This window comes from Haemaphysalis longicornis, unplaced genomic scaffold, assembly GCF_048455015.1.
Source record: "Haemaphysalis longicornis isolate Haplotype H1 unplaced genomic scaffold, Haemaphysalis longicornis Haplotype H1 scaffold_1, whole genome shotgun sequence".
Taxonomy (NCBI): domain Eukaryota; kingdom Metazoa; phylum Arthropoda; class Arachnida; order Ixodida; family Ixodidae; genus Haemaphysalis; species Haemaphysalis longicornis.
The window spans coordinates 108,516,256-108,541,700 of NW_027526203.1; the positions used below are offsets into that span (position 1 = coordinate 108,516,256).

At 43.9% G+C, this 25,445-nt stretch overlaps 1 protein-coding gene across 3 annotated transcripts in view; it reads right to left on the reverse strand.

Annotated features, from left to right (window-relative positions):
- LOC144178920 (nose resistant to fluoxetine protein 6-like) overlaps positions 1-25,445 on the reverse strand; it is a 157,180-nt gene that overhangs the window by 45,211 nt on the left and 86,524 nt on the right. For 2 of the 3 annotated variants that reach the window (XM_077707078.1, XM_077707070.1), the window contains exons 11-12: positions 22,396-22,475; positions 1,705-1,827 (exon numbers count right to left, since the gene is read on the reverse strand). In XM_077707078.1, the coding sequence (XP_077563204.1) occupies positions 1,705-1,827; positions 22,396-22,475 (203 nt within the window). The remainder of the gene's footprint in view (positions 1-1,704; positions 1,828-22,395; positions 22,476-25,445) is intronic. The other variant, XM_077707087.1, reaches the window with a different exon arrangement.

The window sequence follows — 25,445 nt, forward strand, 5'->3', positions numbered from 1 at the left end:
AATGCTAGGGATGACGCTTATGGATAGGAAAACACCCACATGGATTAGAGAACAGACTAAGGCGGAGGGCGCTCTAGTTGAAACTAACGGTAGGAATGGGGAATGGGCCGGTTACGTAATATATATGACTGACAACAGGTGGACCATATGATTAACAGAGTGCTTCTTAGAATGGAATGGAATGGAAGTAGAATGGCAGCCATTAGACCGCAAACGCAGCAGGGGTAGGCCGTGAACTGGTGGATCATCGGATTAACAGACTGGCTGCAATTAGACCGTAAACGCAAAAGGGGTAGGTCGAGAACTCGATGGGGAGATGAGCTACGCAAATTGGGAGGGAAAGCATGGACTCAGCTTGCACTCGATAGGCGTGGCTGGAGATCTTTGGGAGAGCTTTCGCTCCTGCAGTGGACACAACTATAATAATTTATTTATGTATATATATCTATATATTTATAAGACAGAATAAAGGTTGGCAGTCAAGAAAACCTCGGAAAGCAAAGGGGAGGATATGGTACGTCATAGAAACGGATAAAGAATTTGGAAAGAAAGTGGAGAAAAAATGCACGCCGGGTGGGATCTGAACCCACGACCTCCAGAATACCGGTCTGGTGCGATAACCACTACGCTACCAGCGGGGCTATTTTTCCCCTCCACTTTCTGGGGTATTTATGTCAAGGTAATTTTTTCCTGTGCTTGGGGGTGGTGGCCAGCGCCACTCCGACTTCTGGGGGTGAAGGGGACCTTCTTTTTAACCCCGGGCCGTGACTCGAGTGTCTATGACATGTCGAGAATGGTCGACCAGCAATGAACCCTCTTAAGCTCCCTATGGCACCAAGACTGCCAGAACAGAGGCCCTCGCTATGCATGTAGCGAATCAGAATTGAAAATGAGGGGCTCGTTGATAATAAGACAGAATAAGGGTTGGCAGTCAAGAAAACCTCGGAAAGCAAAGGGGAGGATATGGTCGTGGGTTCGTATTCGGATCCCACCCGGCGGGCATTTTTTCTCCACTTTCTTTCGTTCGAAATTCTTTATCCGTTTCTATGACCTACCATGTCCTCCCCTTTGCTTTCCGAGGTTTTCGTGACTGCCAACCCTTATGCTGTCTTATTATCAACGAGCCCCTCACTTCCAATTCTGATTTCTGATTCGCTATATATATATATATATATATATATATATATATATATATATATATATATATATATATATATATATATATATATATAGAAAGAAATGCCGGCAGTCTACAACGCCAAAGAAGGCATAGAGGAGTGGTTAGACTTTTTTTACCGTTATTTACGTTACATTATTTTTTTATTATTATTACGTGAGAAAGAAAGAAAGAAAAACACGCGCCCAGAGTGGGAACCGAACCCACGCCTTTCGATTAGATCTCGAATGCCTTACCAATTAGATCTCGAATGCCTTACCTTAACAATATATATATATATATATATATATATATATAGAGAGAGAGAGAGAGAGAGAGAGGGAGGGAGGGAGGGAGGGAGGGAGGGAGGAAGGGAGAACGATGAATCTTGGAAGGTGGTGGGCAAACAAGAGGCAACACTTTCAACAATACAATACAATAAAATGCAATAGTTAGTCCGATACCGACGTTTTCACAAGAAGACTTGTCCAGCGAGGGAGAGAGTTTCATGAGAATAGCACTTCGGGGGTCCAATTTTGTATACTGACCTCATATCCATCGTAACCATGCCGACGAACGCTACGTAGCTCTTTGTGTAAATCTGAAATCCAACTGCCACCAGCGCTGCAAGAGACATCGTGGCCAGGCAGGCTCCACCAATGATTGGTTTGCTACGTACAAAGAAAATTCGCATTCAATGTAAAAGTTGCCGCTGAATTCATAAAACAATATGTTCGCCCTCGTTTTCATGTCGGCGCAATAAACGAATTTACATTGGCACCGCTCTTTGCTTGCCGAACCTTTTTGTAGAACATCGATATTCATTTCAAGGAGTGGGAAAAACTGCAGTCATAAAGACACAGTGACCGAATCAAAAGCCACTTGTCTCTGCGAGCCAAGATACAGTGAAATTGACAGCTGGGCTAGTTGTTATTGATTCATCGTAAGTAGCGCTTGAAACGGGACACAGAAGAGAAGACACACACGACGGCGCTAACTCGCAACTGACTTTATTAGGCGTAAACACATGAGTATATATTTGTGTTTACGCCTAATAAAGTCAGTTGCGAGTTAGCGCCGTCATGTGTGTCTTCTCTTCTGTGTCCCATTTCAAGCGCTACTTACGATGAACCAAGATACAGTGGTTATGTTAACGCTCTTTTTATGCCACTCCACAAAGTTACCTCAAGTAAGGTAGGACTTAAAAAGCGCAGCTCCTGCTAAAAATCAGTCTGCTAAAAGATACCATGTGCCCGTGGTAAGTATAAACACTAACACGTGACTACTACACAAGCACAAGCGCGCTCAGACTCGCGTTCACAAATAGACAAAACTTTGAATGAACCTGTTCGGGTGCAATCTACCTGGTGACGTTTAACTTGTGTTGTATAACAGGCATTCGCAGTATCAGCAACCCGACTTATATATATATATATATATATATATATATATATATATATATATATATATATATATATATATATATATATATATATATATGTGTGTGTGTGTGTGTGTATATATAGTATGGAAATGAGGGGCTCGTTAGGAAATAAAGAAATGCCGGCAGTCTACAACGCCAAAGAAGGCATAGGGGAATGGTTAGACTATTTTTTACCGTTCGTGACGTTACATTATTTTGTATTATTAATTACGTGAGCGAGAAAAAAAAAACACGCGCCCATAGTGGGTTCGGTCCCCACTCTGGGCGCGTGTTTTTCTTTCTTTCTCACGTAATTAATAACAAAAAAATATTGTAACGTCACTCACGGTAAAAAATAGTCTAACCATTCCCCTATGCCTTCTTTGGTGTTGTAGACTGCCGGCATTTCTTTCTTTATATATATATATATATATATATATATATATATATATAGAAGAAAGGGAGTCCTATCACTGAAACATATGTAAACTTATTTCTATTTTATATTTCTTTCTCATTTGTCTCTGTCTCTACTAACCTTAAATATATATATATATATATCTAGCAAAAAAAGAAAGACACACGTCGAAAAAAGGAAAGGTTTAACGTTTTGCCCGAGGGACCCGCCTTCGTCAGAAACCCTGACGAAGGCCGGTCCCTCGGCCGAAACGTTAAACCTTTTCTTTTTTCGACATGTGTCTTTCTTTTTTTGCTACGACTTGCCGGTGTCCAAGAAATATTTTCCTGCAATATATATATATATATATATATATATATATATATATATATATATATATATATATATATATATATATATATATATACAGAAAGATAGGTCGGCAGTCTACAACGCCAAAGGAGGCATGGGGGTGTGGTTAGGCTCTTTTTTTTTTGCTACGGTTAATGAAGTTAACATTTTTTATAATATGCGGAAGAAAGAAAGAAAGAAAAACCCGCGCCCGGGTCCCCACTCTGGGCGCGTGTTTTTCTTTCTTTCTTTCTTCCGCATATTATAAAAAATATTAACTTCATCAACCGTAGCAAAAAAAAAAAAAGAGCCTAACCACACCCCTATGCCTCCTTTGGCGTTGTAGACTGTAACGGGACACAGAAGAGAAGACACACACGACGGCGCTAACTCGCAACTGACTTTATTAGGCGTAAACACATGAGTATATATTTGTGTTTACGCCTAATAAAGTCAGTTGCGAGTTCGCGCCGTCATGTAATCGAAAGGCGTGGGTTCGGTCCCCACTCTGGGCGCGTGTTTTTCTTTCTTTCTTCTGTATATTTGAAAAAAAAATGTTCACATCATTAACCGTAGTAAAAAAGAAAAGAGCCTAACCACACCCCTATTATGCCTCCTTGGGCGTCGTAGACTGCTGACCTATCTTTCTGTATTTACTCAACGAGCCCCTCATTTCCTTACTACATATATATATATATATATATATATATAAATCTAGAGAGAGATAAACTCACAAAGCGCGCAGAAATAGTATAAGTAACGAGTCGGATACACAGCAAGAACAATAACAAACAATGTTTATTTACGTAGCGGCAACGGGACTTGCCTTCATCAGAGTAAAGTTACATGATTTTGCTGTCGCAAACATTTCGAGCACATTTCTTATATAGGTTTGCATAAAACTGTGAGAAGGAGCGGAAAATATTTCGGAAATGCAGAGTGGGCATACAGTCAGGCTACGCCTATGTTACAACAACAACAAACAAACAAACAAACAAAAAAAAGAGGGGGGGGAGCGAGAGAGAGAAAAAGGGGTCGTGTTAACAATGCAGCGTTCAAGGTTGCACCATGACGGGTCAACGTATGCCGCGCGGGCTGCAAATTCAGACAATGGGGGAAACTGGACAACCGCGGTTTGAAAAGAAAGGGAAGAGTATACAGTAAGGTATTCAGTGGCTGGGGAGACTGGTTCGGGCGGAAGCGAAGATGGGTGTGCCCCCCGCGGATGAAGAGAATAGATAGGGGGCACAAAAGAGCATTTCACAGAAGCTAGCAACTGAACAGGAAATAGGTAGGGTCACAAAAGGTTAAACATGAATAGATCACAAAGAGTTAAACATTCTTAAGTGGTGGTGGGAACGAGGCCTCCTTCCCCAGGACAAATGGCATTGTTGAGCCCCATTAGGCTAATAAAGCTGCTGTATTAGGAGAGTTTCTGCAAATTCTGATGGCAAACTCGAGGGTAGGAATACTGAACATAGTTATGAAAATTATGAAGCCGCTAATTTTAATCGAGGGATAAGCACGTTAGTTTTCCGTAACTTTCATTAATTCCAAGTGTGGCTGACCAAAACTTATAAATGAGATAAGATTCCCGAACCTCGCGGTCGTGGTGCGTTTTGAAGGCGGATTCTAAAATCGTTGCTTTAAGATGTTCAAATGCATGCCCGGGACTGTTCACATGTCTTGACAGGGGCAAATAAGGGCAGCTTTTTGCATGAGAGCGGTGATTATTGAACCGTATTCGGAAGGGCGTTTCAGTTTGGCCGATATATTGTTGCCTACAAACAGTGCACTCTAGAAGATATACGACATTAGCGGAGTCACAGTTAAAGTTACCTTTTATATTTACGTAGTAGTCTGAAGCCGTGCTGGTGGCGCGCTGTGTAGTGGTCATGTGTGGGCATACTTTACATCGGGGTTTATTGCAGGGCATGCAGCCAGTAGTTGCCGGTCGGTTGATACGAGAGTTAGTAAGAAAGTCACCTAAATTCTTATTACGCCGGTAGACAACGCGTGGTGGTTCGGGGAATATGCTTTTTAAGCGGTTACTTTGCATTAGGATATTGTGATGTTTTTTTAGCACGGTTGACACTCTTGGAGCGGAGGATGAGTGGGTTAAAATTAAGTTAGTTTGCGGGTTCCCGTTCGGGGCTTTTTTCTTACAGATTTCGTTACGGTCTAATTGGTTGGCTCGCACAATAGCGTCGTCGATAACTTTTTCCGGGTATTTTTTATTCAGGAGGGCGGTCTTGAGTTCTCGACAGTTTGAGTCAAAGTCGGCTTGGTTTGAGCAAATTCTCCTAAATCGGTGGGCTTGGCTGTAAGGTATTGCTGTCTTGCAGTGTCTGACATGGCTACTTCGGAAGTGCAAATACTGCCGCGTGTCTGTCGGTTTTCTATACAGTTTAGTTTGAAGCCGACCTTGGAAGGTAGTAACGGTGACGTCCAGAAAGTTTACACTGTGTTCCGAATAGGAATGAGCAAGGGAAATACTAGGATGGGCTAGGTTAAATGCCTCAATGAAGGTGAGGAGCTCCGCCTCACCGTGTTGCCAGATCATGAATATGTCATCAATATACCTTTTATAGTACATTGGCTTTAAATTTTGGGTGTCAAGAAAGTTTGATTCGAGGTGAGCCATAAAGATATTAGCGTAGTTAGGTCCGATTCGAGTTCCCATTGACGTTCCGCTGACTTGCACGTAATGAACTCCGTCGAACTCAAAATTGTTAAGTTCAAGAATAAGCCTAAGGAATGTTTGGAGAGCAGAAGAATCGATAGGTTTGTCGCACGATGACTGCTCATACGCAAGGGATACAGCCGACTCGTTACTTATATATATATAAATATATATATATGTATATATATATATATATATATATATATATATATATATATATAGATATATATATATATATATATATATATATATATATATATATATATATATATATATATATATATATATATATATATATATATATATATACACACTCAGGCTAGTGCTATGCCTGTTCATTTCTTTCCCTCGGTAATATTCAGTTGGCGACCCCCCATAGCTGATTATTATAGTTTCATGCTAGCACCGCGGTTTTTAGCACAATGGCTTAAATAAACCAAATCTGACAAGCAAGTCTGGACATTATGTTCTCGGTAGAAGGCTGTGGTACCATTGTTAGCTTTGACACTCTCACCTTGTAATCAATTTGTGCACGTGAGCGTGTGTGATTGCCTTCATCTCCCCTTTCTTTTTTGTATTACTGTTTTCTAATATTAGTTCCTGACCACCTCAGCGTTCCCTGAACTCGTACCATGCGCCGGCCAGATGCATACCGGCTGGTGCCGCGTCATACGCGTGCATCTGCCTTCTGTTTTCTTTCTTTTCATGACTTGTTTGACTGTGCCTTTCCTTTTTTTTCCAATTTACACTCATTTCCTGTCGAAACTGCCTGCCCTACCGCTTTTGGGCGCGACCCTTGCCTCCCACCAACAGAAAACAAGTGTCTCATGTTTCAATCACGTGACCCTGATTCTTAAAACGGGTGTGTATGGGCAGATGTTCGCCCTTTGTGTGCATGGGCATATCTTCTCTGGACCTTCTTTGTTCGTCGTGACTGATTTTTTCGCCGATGCCAAACACGTGCATGGGCATGTCTTGTTTTGACCCCTCTTTCACCCCTGTTGCCCCGGGGGAGGAAGGGCATTACCTTGTGACTTTTTTCTCGCTGTTTCTTTTATTGTTTGGCTCTTTTTTTTCTCATGTTCGTACTGCGCGTGACTGGGTTCTTGTTATCCTTTTTTATATATTTTTTTTCCTCGCCTCCCTCTTCCACTTCTCTCATTTTTTTGCTGCCCACCAACCATGACCCCATTGTACATATTCTCCTTTCCCTTGCCCTGCCCTCACCATTGCTGCATTTTTTGGATGTATATAACTCTGAAACCAACTTATTCTGTACTCTGAAAAAAGGAAGTCCTCTTCCTGAAACGTCAGTAATCTTTTATTTTTATTTTTAATGTCTTTCTCGTTTGTCTGTCTCTACTTACATTATTTTTTCGCGTTCTGTGTGAGTTTTTATGTTTCCAAACTCCCCCCTCTCTCTCTCTCTCTCTCTATATATATATATATATATATATATATATATATATATATATATATATATATATATATGACGATTATGATGATCGGAGGGACGAATAAAAAACATTTCCCGTGGTCGGGATCGAGCGTGGGTCCCTTGAGTTTCGAAGTCGACGTCTATTAGGTGGCGCCATTGCGACAGAATCTAAGCAGTTTCGATTTAGAGAGGGTTCATGACGTGCAAAATTACACAGAAAAATAATACACCCCTCCGTCTAACGACGATTGTGATTGAACAAAAATCTTTCTCAGGGCGAACTCAAATGGTGAAGGGCCGAAGTCAAAGCCACTGCAAACAAATGTCCAAACTGCATGCAAGTCAAATTCGAAGCTCAACGAGTTAAAATCCCAACTCAGACGACAATTAAGGAATCTCTCAGGAAGAATCTTCACGTTCAACTATCGTCGTCGTTAGACGGGGGGTCTATGATTTATTTCTTTGTGGTGATTGCTGGACGCTGTGGGTCCTTCCTTGTGTGACTCCTATTATTCATCATACTTGGGCCGTTTTCATTGAAGGTTATAGCCACGGAGCAAGATAAACAGGAGCGCCGACTTCGCTCTCTCCTGCGGGCTCTTAATGTCCATCACTCGCGGAGCGCAATGTAGATGGCGCAGCGAATGGTCCAGTGGCTAAGCGGCCGGCGTTCCCCGTGCGCCGGCGGGCGCGTTGGCTGAACGCATTCCGTCGGCTTTTGTCGTCTGCTTCGGCGACGGTAGTTTTGGGCACGGAGTGCTTTGGGCCTGCGTTGGCACCGCTTCGCGTTAATTGCGCTCCTCCTTCGCACGGCTTGATTATCTTGTTCGACAGCACCACGGGACAGCACCTTCTGGGTAACCCGAACCCGAAGGAATTGAGTGGTCGTACGGCATGGCGGGAAAACAAAATGTAGGGCGCACATATAGACATATGGCTGCTATACAAACAGTACCTTTTGCGCAGTGCTTGCCGAAAATGTGACTCCGTTTGTAAATTTGTGAACACCAATTCGGCTGTGTTTTAACAGGTTTTACAAAAGGCGAAAGGAGCAACTGGTCCTGATCACTACCGATTATAAAAGTTGCCTCAGCTTTCTCGCCGTTCTCCAACTTACGTCCAAAACAGAGTGTGCCTAGAACACGGACCGGCACTCACACGCTCATCAGAAAATAACAGAAACGCGATAACATCACCCGCGACTGCCCGCGACGTAGCAATCTGCTTGAGATCGAGGCCCTGACAGTGCGGTCTTTTCACAAGCCTTCATTTCGCGATATTTGAATTCGTTCGGACCCTACATCTCTGTGGTGATGACTCGCCAAAAGAAAAGGTTTGACGAGCCGGTTGTTTTGCTGGTCAGCCGCTTAAAGAAAAAAAAAACGCCGGGAACTCTCGTAGGCCCAAAATTGCAGCCATACAAATCGTAGCATTTTATTTGGAGTCCACGGCATTATCGACGAGATAACACGACCGTAGAGCGACAGTGAACATCGGGCGGTAAGTTGCGGTATGAGTTACAATGATCATTGCGTTTGATATTCTTGGGTGCCTTATCAAGATGACAGTGTTTTTGTACACTTATTACAACAGGGCAGCCGTCCAACTCAGTCATTGGCACACAAATGTGTGTCTCATTGCGGTTGCCGATGGAGACTCCGGGCGACCCTTGTAAGCATTGTTCGTGCGCAGAAGCGGCATAAATAATTAAGCAGGCGGCCGGAGAGCGGGCCAACAACAGAGGGTAACTTTTGCGCTGCATCGGTTTGTCGTAAGCAGAATCACGCTAGACTGCATGTTGTGGCGTTTCATATTACTCTTGCTCATTCTTTGGTGATTCTAAAGTCGTCGTCGTTCAGTTGCGTCTTACATCTGCTGGGTTAGTACAATATTTTTAGCGGGTCTTCATAATGTCAGAATAAACGCCCCCCGATAGGGAATAAGCGATCGCCATGTATGCGGTGGCGTGCGATTATCTGCGCCGTCTATTCCGGCTGCGCACGGGTGTTTAAATTGCGCGCGTGCAGGCATTCCTTCTGCATAGTAGGACTGGCATACGACAGGCGTCGTTGCGAAAGAAACGACGCCTCTGGGGAGAGCGAAGAAGGGAAGAGCCATGTACAGAGGCACAGCGACGAGAGGGAAAACGATGGAGGAAGCGAGAAAAGGGAAAGCTGGGCGGCCGGCGGCGCGTGGACATTATCGACCTGAGCAAAAGAATTTTTCTGGGCCACAGTCGGCGCTCCTCTTTATATCTTGCTCCGTGGTTATAGCTAACCGTCGAACTGTGTTCTGCATAATTTTTTTCTTTGTGTACCGACCGCAGCTGTAGGAAATGGGTACTCTATACCATATAGTCATATCCACTGTTACGTCCGGCAGCTCGGCATCTTGCAGTGTTCGGCGTAGCGCGCGCCCGGTGCTATCTCTTGATAAGATCTGAGCGACTGTCTACGCGACGGTGACGTAGTGTGCGCCAGCTTCATAAGCCGGCAGCCCTATCTGTGTGTGCTTATTCTTGACTTGTACTTTGCGCTGACGCCAGTCCATGCGTCGAATAAAGCAGTAAGCCACTGTTGCCGTGTCGTCGTGGTCCCGTCATTTCCAAACCCAACATCCACCAAAAAGTAGTAATAATGTGTATAAATAATAATAATAAAAAAGTAGTAATATCCGCAAAAGAGAAAGATTTTCTCTGGCTTACGCGTAGTGCAAGACGTCATTATCAAGTATGCCACAATGAATACCTCCAAATCTGATTTACAAAAAGATCCCATCCCTACTTTTTTTTAAATGACACACTCGGGCTTTATGAAGAGTCGCAGTTCTTCCCTTTAATCTTTAGAAGATGCGTTTTCTTATACTGCTATTGCCAATAGCGAATTTTTTAAACGTTGAAAGAAGAACACGTAGAGAGGCTACATTTGCAACCAGACGTACAGGGTGTAATATCTAGGCGCCTTCATATCTCACCTAGGTATAAGCTGCAGCATTCTTTTCGGCGCACCATGCCTGAAGTTGTGTAGCTCTTTTTACAGTTGGGCTTTTCATTTCCTTTCATTTCATTTCATTTCATTTATTTTACTCTCAGGGCCGTTCATGCGTTACAGAGAGGAGGAGTAGCAGGAGGAGGAGGAATAACATTTACTTTTTAAGGGAAAGGGGAGGGGGAAAGGAGAGTGGGTGGTGGCCTCAGTCCAGGCCGCCTTCAGGCTCCCCAGCAGCCCTCGCCCGGGAGATCAGGTACTCCTGATCCTCGAGCTGGAAGCTGGTCAGCCTGTGCTCCCACTGCTCCAATGTAGGGGATGGAATTGGGTTGGGATGTTTGACGCACTCCCATATGAGGTGATAGGTGGTGTTTGGTGTATTGCATGTTTGCAGTTGTAGGGAAAAACAGTTGGTGAAATATGATGCAAAATTGCCATGTTGTAGTAAGTCTGTGTTTGGATTCTGCGCCAGATTCGAGAGTCTTGTGTATTGAGTGATGGTCGAGGAGGAGGGTAAAGGAGGCGCTCCCGGCGATAATGATATAAGATGTCCGTGTATGTTTTTGGGACTGACTGGCTGGACGAGGCGATTGGAGGTGTGTCGTCGGCCTCCCTTGGGAATGCCAGGTGTAAAATGTCGCGGGCAGCGGCATGAGCCGCCTCATTCCCGGGGAGGGAGGCATGACCAGGCGTCCAAACAATGTGAATGGTCGGGAGAGTTTTGGCGTGTTTTAGAAGTATGAGCGCATGCAGAGATATTCGTCCTGATAGGTAATGCCGGCACGCCTGTTGAGAGTCAGTGATGACTGTAATAATTTGCTTTTTGCTGGAGGTGGCTGCTAGGGCGATGGCTGTCTCTTCTGCGACATCGGTGTCGGTTGTTCGGACTGTTGCAGCTGAGATTGATGTCCCTTCGGAACCCACGACCACTGCAACGTGGGCCTGGCGGTCGGGATTTCTTGCGACGTCTGTATAATATACATCCGGGCTGTCGGTGAATTTATTGCTTAAGTATCTTATTCTCGCCTGTCTTCTCCCTTTGTTGTATTCCGGGTGCATGTGTCTTGGAATGGGGGCTACTTTGATGTTGGTTCGCATGTTTAATGGGATCCGGGTAGGCGCGTTAGATGGTGCAGGGATGGGGTAGCCCAGTTTGTCCAGAACCACCCGGCCTGTTGGAGTTAGAGCTAGTCGATTTAGTTGGCTTGCTCGTTGCGCTTCCAGAATTTCACTCAAGGTGTTATGGAGTCCAAGCTTGAGAAGGTTGTCTGTAGCCGTAAAAGCGGGAAGTCTCAGGGCCAGCTTATACGATTTCCGAATTAGGGCATCTATTTTAGAGTGTTCCTTGGGGCGTAGTTGGACGTATGGGGTACCATAGGCGATGCGGCTGGTCAGAAGTGCCTGAACGATGCAGCAGGTGTCCTGTTCTTTAAGACCGCTCTGCTCGGTGCAGATTCGTCGGATTAAGTGCATCAACTGCATGACCGCAGTGTTAAGTTGTGGTAGTAAGTCGGTACCAGTGCCGTCTCCATGAAATGGTACTCCCAAAATGCGAAGTGATGTATTGTATTTGTATTGTATTGTATTTATTGTTCGTTTGGGCAGTACAATACAGAAATGACGGCGAGGCAAAGCAAAAGGAGGTATACCCTCCTGACTAGGCTTCACCCCGCTGGAGCAGCAACAGAAGCAGCTGTAGTGCACAAAACAGCATACAATATACAAATAGTCTTCAGACATATGAAGAAACGAAAAAAAACATTTCACTACAATACCCGTAGAATAACGTAATATATAGCAATCACGTCATAATTTTTAGTAAGAGCCCACATCAGCTCAGGCAACATGAGCCAATACAATGAAACACGAGGGAAAAGATGGCACTTCAAGTACTTAACAAACAAATTTGCATCATTGTAATGATAACTGATTCGCGGAAAGAAACAGGATTCGACCAGTACTTTTGAATTTGCGAACATTCCGGCAACTCTTGGCAATTGAAATAACATCAGGGTAGTCATTGCAAAGCTTCATTATCCAATAATCCATCATCTGCATGCCGTTATTTGTACGCGGCCTCTCTACAACAACATATGTGTGACGTAGCGAATACCCAGTAGTTCTATTTAAGAATTTATTAATGAATACATCGGAGTTTTAGGAGACTTGCTTGTAAACAAACACAGCAAGTTGGAGCAAAAAGGTTGCTTTTATATCTGGTATATAGTACTGCATCATAAGATTCCCCGAAGTAATATATTGGTTTGACTGGTTTAGTAAGCGAATGGCTCGGCACTGCAACATAGAAAGATTATCAATATCACATTTGTTACCGATACCCCATAACAGCACACAATATGTAAAATGTGAGTGTATAATAGAGTAATATAACCGCACCCTAAACCAACCAGGTAAAAAACTATAAAGACGGCGTAGCATGCCGACCGATCGTGCTACCTTTACACGAATATTGTTGATGTGATTTGTCCAGGAGAGGTGTTTGTTGAACGTTACGCCTAAGAATGAGTGGCTACTGACGTGCTGTAGTGCCGTACCGCAATACTGAAGCCGTATTTCATAGCTTACCTTTTTGTTTTTTGGGTAAAACAGCAGAATTTGGTTTTGCTTGTATTCAGTGCGAGTCTGTTTATATGAAGCCATTTGCTAAGCTCATGAGGATAATTGTTAGAGATAATTTCAAGCTGTTGAAGGTTCCCCCCAGAAAAGAATATATTGGCATCATAAGCATACAGAACGATGTCCCCTGTTAAAGGGATATTAATTAGGTCATTGATATACAAATTAAACAACAAAGGGCCTAAAATTGATCCTTGCGGCACTCCATATTTAATAAGACGGATGTCGGAGCTGTGTCCGTGTAAACACGTGAATTGAAATCTGCTGTCGAGATAGCTGCGGATAAGATCTAATGCAGGGCCCCTGATGCCATACTTTTCAAGTTTATGTAACAAAATATTGTGCTTGATATAATCGAAGGCTTTCCGAAAATCCAGAAATATGCCAACAGTGTACAGGCGATTTTCGATATTATAATAATTTGGTCTTTAACTGTAATTAACGCCGTTTCAGTTCATTTGTTTTTATGAAATCCGTACTGTTTGTCAGAAATCACGCGTTTTGCTGATAGAAAACTTTGTAGGCGGCTGTGTATGACCCTTTCCATTATTTTAGAAAAAAATGGTAGGACAGAAATAGGTCTGAAGTTATTGAAGTGGCTGCTTTTACCCCCCTTGTGAATTACTGTTACCCGCGCAATTTTTATCCTATCTGGATCCTATCTGGAAAAGTACCGGATGTTAGAATATTATTGCATGTGTGTGTCAATGGGCCAGCGATAACTAAAGAAACAGCTTTAATGGGCTCAGGTTTGATGCCATCTTCACCAGCCGCCGACTTACTGTCAAAGGACATGATAACAGATGCTATCTCGGCTTGCGACGTTGGTGCCATAAATACCAAGTCAGTGATGTAATGGCTGATGTATTTTTCACAGTCAAGTTCAACCGAAGTGGGCGGTGTCGAATTCAGAGCTCCCGAGTTCACGAAATGTTCATTTAAGGCGTTGGCGAGGGGTATACCAGATAAGCGCCCTCCATTGACTGTCAGTTCAGAAGGTAATGCTGCAATATTTGTTCCAACCAATTCATGAAATATGCTCCATACTTTGTGCGTATCTTGCGCGGAGATTTCCAGCCTGTGCATATAATACTCTGCTTTCGCTTTTATGCAATTCCCAGTGAATTCTTACGACGTTATGCCGAATGGTCGTCCTTTTATTTAACAATCATTTTCAGAAAATCTCTGGAAACGTCCTCATTACCGCAAGACTGGCGCACTGCGATTGTAAAACCTTTATACAAAGCTGGCAATCGGCTTCAAGTGAACAATTATCGCCCCGTTTCACTGACCTCTGTGTGTTGCAAAATCATTGAACATTTCATAGCAAGGCACATTATTATTTTAAAGCAAAGCTTTTTACCTCTACCCCCCAAGGGTTCTTTCGCGACCGTTGGTGTCACCAGAAAACTCCAGCGAACAAATAAAAGAATTTACTGGCACCGCCGGGAATCGAACCTGGAACTAACATACTAACAAAGCGAGAGCCCGTCGTCTTACCGATTTAGCTACGAGCCCTCACGAAGACAGGGAAGACAGGTGGTGTACTCACCAAGTACATCTACGGGTTTACCCACTTCGTTCTCGCTGAATGCCACGTGAAAGCGTCGCGCGACAACTCATGCACGTCTAGCGGCCCTGTGCGCACCTTGCTCATGTGCTAAGAGTTACAAAAATTAAAGGAAGCTCACACCAATGCATGCCATCTCATTTCTAGTACACCAATGTGCTAAAGCCTATGGCCTCCAGTGTTTACGTAAAAAATCACAGCTCCTTGTCGTCCACCCTCACACCAAATCAAGGAATACATTAAAATACTCCTTGATGGCCAGACCATCACTCCAAGCCCCAGCATCAAGATCCTGGGCCTACATCTCGAGGCTAACACCAAGAGGGACGTCTCCTTGCATCGCCTCAAAAACAGTATTAATCAAATCATACACATGATCAGGCGACTTGCCACCAAGAAGCGAGGCCTAAAGGAATCCGGTACCTTTCGATTAATTGAAAATTTTGTCCTCTCGAGAGTCACTTACGTCAACCCCATGTCTTCTTCTCGACAAAAGACATAGATATGCTTTATATAATGATTAGAAAGGCGGTTGAGCAGGCCATAGTTCTTCTCATGAGTGCGTCCACACTGAGGCTGCTTAGCACGGGCTCCACAACACGGTGGAAGAGCTGATAGAAGGCCATCTTTCTAACCAGAAGGTCCGACTCAGAACTTCGGTGGGTAACCGCATGCTTCGCTAGATTGGCTGGGCAGCCCAGAATGTCACTCCGCTTGACGTACTCCCAGACTCTCGGCGACCAAAACTAAAGATGCTCCCTTTGCTTAGAAATATGAACCCCTCACATGACGAAAGTCAACGAAAAGCACGGCCTCAAGCGCTAAACACCACCCTCGGTGGGGCTCATGGAGTTATCTACACAGACTTCTTCTAACATCGAGGGCACCAACACGCCATCATCGTGGCTACCTCCAGAGCCAAACTCCTTGCGTGTACCTCGCTTAGGACCCAACAAATGACGGCAGCAGAAGAGGCAGCCATCACCTTGGCTCTCACTCAACCAGGGGTTCAGAGGGTAGTCACCGATTCCCAGCAAGCCTACTGGAATTACGAGTCGGGTTGGGTGTCCTGACCTGCACTGTGCGTGCTAAAAAACCACTCCCCAAACGGTTCCATTCAGCTGATCTGGACACCGCCTCACACTTCAATGGAGGGTAACAAATACGCCCACCCAACAAGCCTGCACTTTTACCTCCCGTGCTGTGGAGCTGCACGAGGACAGTGACCCGCTTGTCACGTCCAGGGAGATAATCCAGCATTATCGCCTTCTGAGACAGACCGTACCTTCGCCTTACCCTGACCTTTCCAGAGAACAACGAACTACCCTACGGCTCATACAATCCGGGCTCCTTCCCACAGCCTACGCGTCTTCACGTAATGCATCCGAATCGCTACGACGCTGAATGTAAATTTTTCTCAGAAGTAGGAATACTCCGCCCCGTAATCGGGGTGTGCAACTTTAGCCCGGAGCACCCTCCTCTCTTTCCGTCAACTACCCAACAAGAGCAATGGGAGATGCTGCTGTCCAGGCCCTCTCTACCTACGCAGCTTCAGCGGGTGGACAGAACACAGGCCGCGCGGACTGCATATGGGCCCCACAGAAGAGTAAATCACTCCCCAAGGCTGCACTCTGGGCCGTTCAGAAATCTGAACAGAAGTATTTCTTCCTCCTCCTTCTCAGCCGCAAGTCTCGTCGCCTCCGTCCGCGGCGCAGAGACGGAGAAGTCAGATCGTCTAACACCGGGTTGGAGCTTACTTTGATTTTATAAAAAAAAAGCTTCCACTCTTGCTACACCAATACAACTCAAGCAAACACCGTTCATGCATCATGCATTGATTTAACCTTACCAAGAATATCTCTTTGAAGTAATAAATGGTGTGGTTAAGTGCATTTCACTTCTCTCTGATTTTACTATTTGTAGAGTGATGTGAGTGATTTTAAGTGACGTCGCATGAGTAATCGTTATGGGTGCCGTTTACAGCTTTGCTTTCCAACCACATTCACGGGGTGGATTGGCGCGATTTTTTTGTCTTGCTTCACTATCGTTTTGTTGAAGTCGTCATACTTGTCGGACAAAAATTTCACCGACTTTACTATCTTCTCCACGGTCGCATGCAACGTTATCAGGGCGTCTAGCTTTGTCTCAAGCACATCCATTTTTGACAGCTTCGCGTTTAGTTCTTCAAGTGTGGCTTCCAAGCCCGCGGGCTTTGTCGGAGTATCATCCGACTTTGCGGCGAGCTTACACTGTGCACATTTCAGTGCCTTCTTAGTTGCTTCTTTCATCGCTTTAAACGAGCGCTCGCTAACGCCGCAACATTTGCCAACGTGAAAAACGCACCCGCATTAAGCACATGTCACAATTTCCAGGTCAGCTTCAAAAACCAATCTACAACTGACACACGCGTTTGAAGCCATTCGGAATTATAAGAGTAGACACCAAAAAGTTGCAATATCAAAGTTCGACAGGTCAACAGACAATACGTCAGCCGGAAAATTGAGGCAGCAGCAGCGGCGGTAGGCGGTTCATTCTAACACTGTGCAATTACTTAGAAAACACCAGTTTGCACTAACCTGCAAAGATAATGCACGTCGATTTAGGCGCAGTTCCAAAGAGCACGCCTACCGCCACTGCCGTTGCCCGAAGAAAGACGGCAGCCGTGTGTTATTCCTTTTGTAGTGGGTCCCGTCCAGCTGTCGACTTGAGGTACCGGGCTGGATGCGATGCTGACGGTTGGGTCGGGCGTTGCGTTGGTGGTCTACCTCGTGTGCGTGCCCGAAGGACCAGTAAAGCTGACTTGGTAGGGGCGCACGCAAGGCCCCGTCTTTCCAAGTACTCCGTCACGTAGTCTATGGCCTGTTGAAGTCTGTCCTGCTGTTCTCCAGCTGATCCCGTGTTCTGCCAGATTGTAAGATCATCGGCGTAAAAGGCGTGATGTAGTTCGGGGATCTCTGAAAGCTGGGAAGACAGTTGAAGCAGGGCAATAATAAATAGTAAGGGAGAAATGACGGAGCCTTGAGGCGTGCCTTTCGACGGTGTTGAGAAAGTGCCCGTTTGTATTGGACCCAGTCGAATTTTAGCGGTACGGCCTGACAGGAACGCTCGTACAAAGTTGTACGTCACTTCTCCGCAGTTGGTGTCTCGGAGTCCTTGGAGGATCGCTTCGTGAGTGACGTTGTCGAAGGCGCCTTGAACGTCTAAAGCCAGGATGGTACTGGGGGTGGTTTTGCTGAGGTTGTCTATAATTTGTTCTTTCAGCTGCAGCAATACCTCCTGGGTAGACAGATGGGCGCGGACTCCAAACATTGTGTGAGGGTAGAGGTTACTATCGTCAAGATGTTCTGTCAGTCTACGGTTCACCAGGTGTTCGAAGAGCTTTCCAAGGCATGATGTAAGCGAGATTGGTCGAAGGTTTTCAATGCTGATTCGTTTGTGAGGTTTCGGAATTAGCGTTATGTCGGCGTGCCTCCACTGTGGTGGTAGGGTGCCGGCTAGCCAATGTTTGTTGAAAAGTGCCAGGATGGACTCCTGCGTGTCTTCGTTCAGGTTTCGTAGGAGTTTATTGGTAATTCTGCCCTTGTCTGGCGTGGTGTTACGGGTCACACGCGCAAGTGCCCCCTGAAGCTCTTGCATTGTAAAAGGGGCGTCCATGCATGCGTTCGGTTCGCCTTGGTACGGAGGGTGATTTTGTTGCCGCTGTTCTGTGCCGAATAGTTTGTTTTGTATAAGTCGCAATACTTGGTCCGGTGGGTGTGGGTGGTTATGCACCAGGCGTTGAATCTGCTGTTGCGTCGTGGTCTTGGATGGTTTTGAGCCCAGTAGATGTCGTAGTATTTTCCACGTTCTTTTAGTGCTCAACGTGAGGGGTCAATAAAAATGATTGGCATGTGCAGACTTGAATATTTCCAGTTCTTTTGTAGATACGATACCGGCAGGAAGGCTGTTGCAGTCCACACTGGTTTTCGGAACGAATGAGCCCAAAAAAGGTTAGTGTTGCTGCTTGGCACCCCTACTTTTAAATGGTGGTCAAGGCGGGTAGAAAGGTATGCAGGGGGCTGAAAAGAGACTGCTGAAAAGAGGCACAATCGTGAAATGCGATGTCGAGCAGTTAAAAATGGAAGATGTAAAGTTTTTTTCATCAGTGATGTGCTAGCTGTTCGGGCATTATTAGATATAATGAATCGTGCAGTGTGGTTCTGTACAGCTTCGAGTTTTTCTATTAATGAGGCAGTTTGCGGGTCCCACACAGATGAGGAATGCTCTAATTTGGACCGAACGACTGTTTTGTAGAGGAGCAGTTTTAGTGGGCTGGGTGCAAGGAAAAGAAAACCAAAGAAAACCAAAGAAAACTGGCAAAGAAAACTAAGCATGCGATTTGCGTTACTACTTATTTGTTCAACGTGCGCTTGCCAGGAGAGGTTGTTAGTATTATGGACCCCAAGGTATTTGTAGCTGCTTACTAAAACTAAGGATACTGCGTTAAGAAAGTACGTGACGGCTGTTGTGCTAGTTTTTCATGTTATTCTCATCGATTTTCATTTACCAATGTTAACTTGCATTAACCAAGTGTCACACCAATTAGATACGTTATTAAGATCCTACTGAAAAGCAGAAACATCAGAGGGGTTACAAATTTCTCGGTAGAGCACGCAATCACCGGCGAAAAGTCTTATACGCGAAGTGATAGAGTCAAGAAGGTCAGGAAGGAAAAGGAGAGGGGTAAGTACCGAGCCCTGCGTGACGCCTGACTTGACTCTGCAAACATCCGAATCGTAGCCATTAGGTGTAACGTACTGGGTGCGATTATTCGATGTTTAAAGTTCAGCAGTTACGACTCAATCACAAAAATACTTTCTGGATAAAAGAATTTTTGACAAACCGGTCTCAATCAGTAAACATTATAAGTGCATATCCAGAAGCTTCTGTGTTAAGTCGGGTGTCCCACAGGGGCCAGTCTTGGGTCCCCTTCTGTTTCTAATCTATAATAACGATATAGAATCCGGTAATTATTCATCTTTGCGTCTCTTTGCGGATGACTGCGTTCTTTATAAGCAGATAACTTACATTGATGACGCCATTAGCCTACAGGATGATTTGTCCAAATTAATCGAATGGTACAATAGATAGTAAATAGAAATAAACCTATCGAAAACCAAACACATCACTTTTTCTACCCTCTTAGATACTCCTTCCAATCAGTATTTTGTTGGAAATGGTCGAATCGGAACAGTCTCCTCATTTAACTATCTGGGTATATTTTTTACTTCCGATCTGAGCTGGAGCACTCACATTGAATACGCCATTAACAAGGCCCTTAAAAAACTCGGATTTCTTAAACGCCGCCTTTTTCAAGCGAACAGCAATACCAAACTGCATGCGTACATTTCATTAATAAGATCCACATTAGAATATGCTTCTGTTATCGGGCATCTACACCAAGCGTCCTTTATTAACCCCCTCGAAGCCGTGCCGAACAAAGCTGCAAGGTTTATTCGGCGTTCCTACTCTTCTGATATAAGCGTATCTGCTCTGAAACCTTCTCTTGATCTGCCTAATCTCGATACCCGAAGGAAATTTTCGCGCTTGTCGTTTTTTCACTCCCTTTAGTACTCTGAGTCATCTTTCAGGTCATCCAATATTTTGCCGGCTCATCACATTTCCCCCCGAACTGGTCATGCGCACAAAGTACAGCCGATTCTTGCTAGAACCAAAAAATACCAGAACTCCCCACTTGCTTTATCAATACAGGAATGAAACTTGCTCCCGGCAAGTCTTGTTCATCTGACAGAATCATATTTCTTTCAAACTGCGTTGCATTCATTTATCACCCAAAATATTGACCAGTAAGCCTTACGAACTGCTTTGCTGAAAAAGTGTTATAAAAGGTGCATTTTTTTTGCAGTTGAAGTTGTCGATATAGTGTAATCCTGTATCGTGCGCAAATTTTGGAAATGTTTGATTTTATTGCATGTATCCTTTGCTATTTGACTATGGTCGATTTTGATCTTACGGGTTGCTCTTGCTAGCACCTTATACATAACCCTGTTGCAGTACTAACTTATTTGCGTTCATACATGCCCTGTTAAACAAGAAAGACACCAGGAAGAATGATCAATGATGGATGTTTTCTGTATGTGACGCGTCCTTTAACTGTGAAATAGTGTTGTGTTTGTATTTACATTTCTTCCCTCTCCCCCCTATGGAATGCCCATCACGGTTTCTTAGGGTACTAAAATAAACTAAAATAAGTAAAATAAAAAAAGTGTTCTAACCATTTTATGAGAGTGTTTTCAATGTTAATTTACTTAGTTTCAGGAGAAGTAAATGATGAGGAACAGTGTGAAATGCTTTCGCAAAGTCAATGAAAATGCAATCGATAAGAAAGATTGATAGCAGAAAACAAGTAAATAGTAAATGCTAGCAGCTGCGTTTCGTATGAGCAGTGTTTACGAAAACCGTGCTGGTATCGGGTAACAAAAAGAGTTAGTGTCCAAGAAGTCTACTAGATTAGTATAAATAATATGTTCTAGAATTTTGCATAGGATTGAGGTTAGGGAAATTGGCCTGTAGTTCCGAGGGCAGTATTACAGGCCTTGTGGACTGGAACAACCGTCCCAATCTTCCAATCCATGGTCACCGCGGCACACCGCAATGACTGCGAAAAGATATAGGACAAGATTAAGGAGGAGTACCTAGCGTGCTTTTGAAAAATTTGTAGTTAATATCATCTACGCCCTCTGAGGATGAATCATTGGCCTTGTTTATCAATTCAGTGATGCCCACCCAGTCGATGATAATAGAATCAATTTGTGGGTAGAGAAAACTAAGGGAATCCGGAAGGATAGTAGAAGACGTATCAGTCAAAGATAATGAGAAAGTGTTATTCAACTGTACGCAGCACTTGTCAACTGGAATAAAAAAAACTGCATCATTTTTTAAACTAACATCGCTTGGGGTGGTTTTCTTGAAGACACGCCAGAATTTAGTTGGATTGGTTGATAACAGAAAGAGAAGCGTGTTATGAAAAAAGGTGTGTTTCGCAGCAATGAGAGCATGTTTGTATTCATTAGCGGCTGATTGATAAGCTGTCCATCTTTCGCGTGAGGTGGATTGTTTACATTTACGAAAGATGCGTTTTCTCCTGTTACGCAAACGTTGCCAGTAAATAATAAGCCAAGGTGGTCTCTTGGATGTCACTCGAACTAGGGGGGTATATTTATTCGTAAGTGTGTTAACTTTTGATTTTATGAGCGTCCTATTGTCATCAACAGAGCGCTCCCAAAATGAGGGGAAAAATTCACCTGAAAAAGAAGTTAGTTCTTTATTGATGGCCTGAAAATTCGCTTTTTTGTCGTTTCTAATACGTTTATACTGTTTAGGATTGCGGGGTAGGTGAGATGACATTGCGAAATAAACGCCACGGTGATCGCTTATACCGGGATGAACAGTCAGTGACGAAACAGTTTCAGGTCGTGTTGTTAATAATCGTGTCGTGTTGTTAGGTCAACACCCTCAAACATGGGAGTACTGCTTGCGCGAACTTGCAACGAAGACGACATGTAAACAGCGTTCATGCTAACCAGTAGGCCAGTGGACCAGCTTGTCTCTGCTTGTAATTCTTGTCTGGGTTCCCAAAGCCTACACCAACATATTGAGAAGGTTCGATATTGAGAAGCTGGGCGCCTTTAAGAGGCGCCCAGCTATTTATTTTTTTGAATTGCCGCAGCATTCTGTACTGACTTTTACTCACCGTTTCATTAGCACGATAAAGCCAAAGCAGATCAGGTAGATCTGGAAGTCGCACGACAGGTACCACAAGTGAACGGTGCACTGCAAGGAAGTTCAAAGACAGTATTGAAAATGCCCGCGTGCAGAAATTTTCAAAAACAGGCAGCAGTATCTCCACTAGTTCGGGAACCTAGAACTAGAGAAATGTTGTATGAGTATCGTACAGAACGCGTTAGTCTGTCACCCTACTCCATGCCGTCCAACTGCAACATAGGCATTCATTTCTTCTCAGCGCTGTTGTAATTATCCCTTAACTGTTACGAGTAAAAAGGGCCGGGGCCTGTCCGAGAACTCACCGTTTGAGAATATCAGTTGTGTCTACTTAGCAGGATCACTGTTTATTCGAAGGAGACTGAAGGCGAAAGCGCACACTGAGCATTTTTTGGTGTGCAGGGATGTGCACGAGGCACTTAAAACTTTGTGGTGACATGACTGTGAACTTGTTTCCGGCCCACTTCTGCCACTTTTTTGAAAGGCTTGACTGGTAACTGCAATCGCTGCTGTTGCGTTTAATGTTTTGTGTTGCCATTCAAACGCTGAACCTACAGATCGGAGTGTTGCGGAACACGGTTCGAAAACAATTTCTATGCCCCAAAATATATGTGATGAAAGCTTGTAGCTAGGCTGGCTCTATCGTGGGTTGGATTTTCGAAACGTAAATTCCCCATGGTCAAGAATTCTTTGCTAGCAACACAACGGAAACAGCAAGAAAAGCACTCAGAAAAAAAATACTACCTAAATGTCTTGGCCTTGAGCATTACGCAGTCACCCTTTTGGAAGTTTACGTGACCGTACATTTTTTAATAGAGTTACCCTTTTCTGAAGTAGCCAAGGGAGGAGTATTAAGTCTTTGCCATGCGTTTAGGCGGTAGACCTGAATAACTGCTGTTATGAGCTCAACTTTTGGTATAGTGTTTACATTGCATTAAAACATTGACGTTGCGGAGCTGTGAGCGGCGAATGGTCATTGATTTCTGGAGATATTGGCAGTATATAACCCCCATGTATCATTTTGAGATATTAATAAATTGATTGATTGATTGATTGAACTATGTTGGCCAAACAGGGTGTGTGCAGCTGAGTATTCAATACAGCTTATAGCATTGAGATGGGCGACATCGGCGTAGTCCGATCGAACAACGGGTTTTTCGTGCTTTGAAGACTGGCTAATATCAGCGACTGCTGATTAAATATATTTTTCTTTCTTTGTGCCGTTCTTAGGCTTTATCTCCCCTCCCCCTTTAGGCAGTGTTTTTAGGGCCCTCGTACCTTAGGGCCCTCGTAACCTCTGGTTACCTTAGGACCGTGTTCCCGGTATGTTTTGTTCGCCTTGTTACGTTGTGAATTCTTACTTACATGATTTTATGCAATATTTGTGCAGTTTATAATGTGTACTTTCTTTTGGTGCAGGCGTACTGAATATTATTTCTATGTATTTATCCAGCGTACCGTAACAGCCCTTAGAAGTTAAAGCCCTTGCCTGCAAACCTTGATCTCCCTTAGTCCTATTACTCGACACTAACAACCTTGATTTGGTTTCATTTAATCGGAGCTTCCAAGCTTCCCTTTGCACCTTACTCGTAAAAGCCAATAGCAGTACAACCACTGCGCCTCCCTTACCTGAGCAGTGACTCGCCGTGGTTTATCAGTGGCTAATGGCTTGTGCTGCCCAGAGACATGGTTTCGATTCTGGCCACTGCGGTGATTTTTATGGTGTACACGAAAAACGAAAACACTGTTGTGGTTATATTTCCCCGCACGTAAAGACGTAATACCGTCCGAATTATTCCGTAGCAGTGCCTTCCAGCTTACGTGATATCCTATGTCTGGCTACAGCGCTTTAAACCTAGCTCTCCGCACCCCATAAGCAAAGCCACATATAGTAGTAAATATTTCTCTGGTACGGAGTATGTTGTGTACTCAAATTTCCCGGAGCAAAACATCCACATCCCTTTGATAAGGCCACTGGCGGCTAAGAGTCTACCTGTGGAACAGTAACACGGGATTTCAGATACCGTTGGTCAGCTGGGCGGGAGTTTTTGAACGGCACTGTAGCCTGTCTCTAGACGCCTTAACGTCGCGCGATGTCGTTGAAAGTGCCTGTTGAAGATTATAGTTTTTACTTTTTACCACCTATCACGTGAGAATAGACGGATGTATGTTGCTAAATTTGGCCAACTCTTTGCTTCATCGACTGCATTTTCGGTACAGTGTTCTTTGTTGACGATACTTTGAGTCCACACTCAATAATGATGGAGGAGTCAGACACAATGTCAAGGCCATTAATTTGGTTATAAAGCTACTTTGACTTAACTGTAAACAATGCAGGAAGGGGACGGTTGGCGATAAAGACCCAGGCGAGTCTTACAGAAGGGTAGTTCAAAAGCCTACATGTATATTTCTAGCTGGCCATGAATTTTGGATTTGTTACGTAATTTCGCACTTCGGTCTATTGATGGCCTGGGGTTTTAATGGTTTATCACTATTTTAAGGTGCTGTACGTCGCTTGGATACAGCCCACCACTTGAGATCTTTGTGCGGCCTCGATCTTGGATTAGAGTACCGTTGACTGCCAGGCTCTCGGTGGCTCAGTCACGCTGTATCAAAACCTTGACTGGATTATTGTCAGAACTACATGTAATCCAACACTGGAGGTGTCTATCTAAAGAAGGATGAACATCCCGGCACAATTTTTAACACGTGCGATCTACACCATTTTTCTTTCGTGATCATTCAGTGAATTCCATGCAAAACAGGATGTGCAAACAATGGCCGTAAAGCTTACGCCACAACAATTTCTACCTTAAACGATTTTCAGGAACTCAATTAAGGCTTAACTTCTCCACGCAATACTCGTTGACATGACTTTGTCGCAAGCCATTTATTGTCCGGGCGTTCCGCAAGCAATAGTTGTATTATTATATATTAATATAAATATAAATATAAATATATATAAATATATATATATATATATATATATATATATATATATATATATATATATATATATAT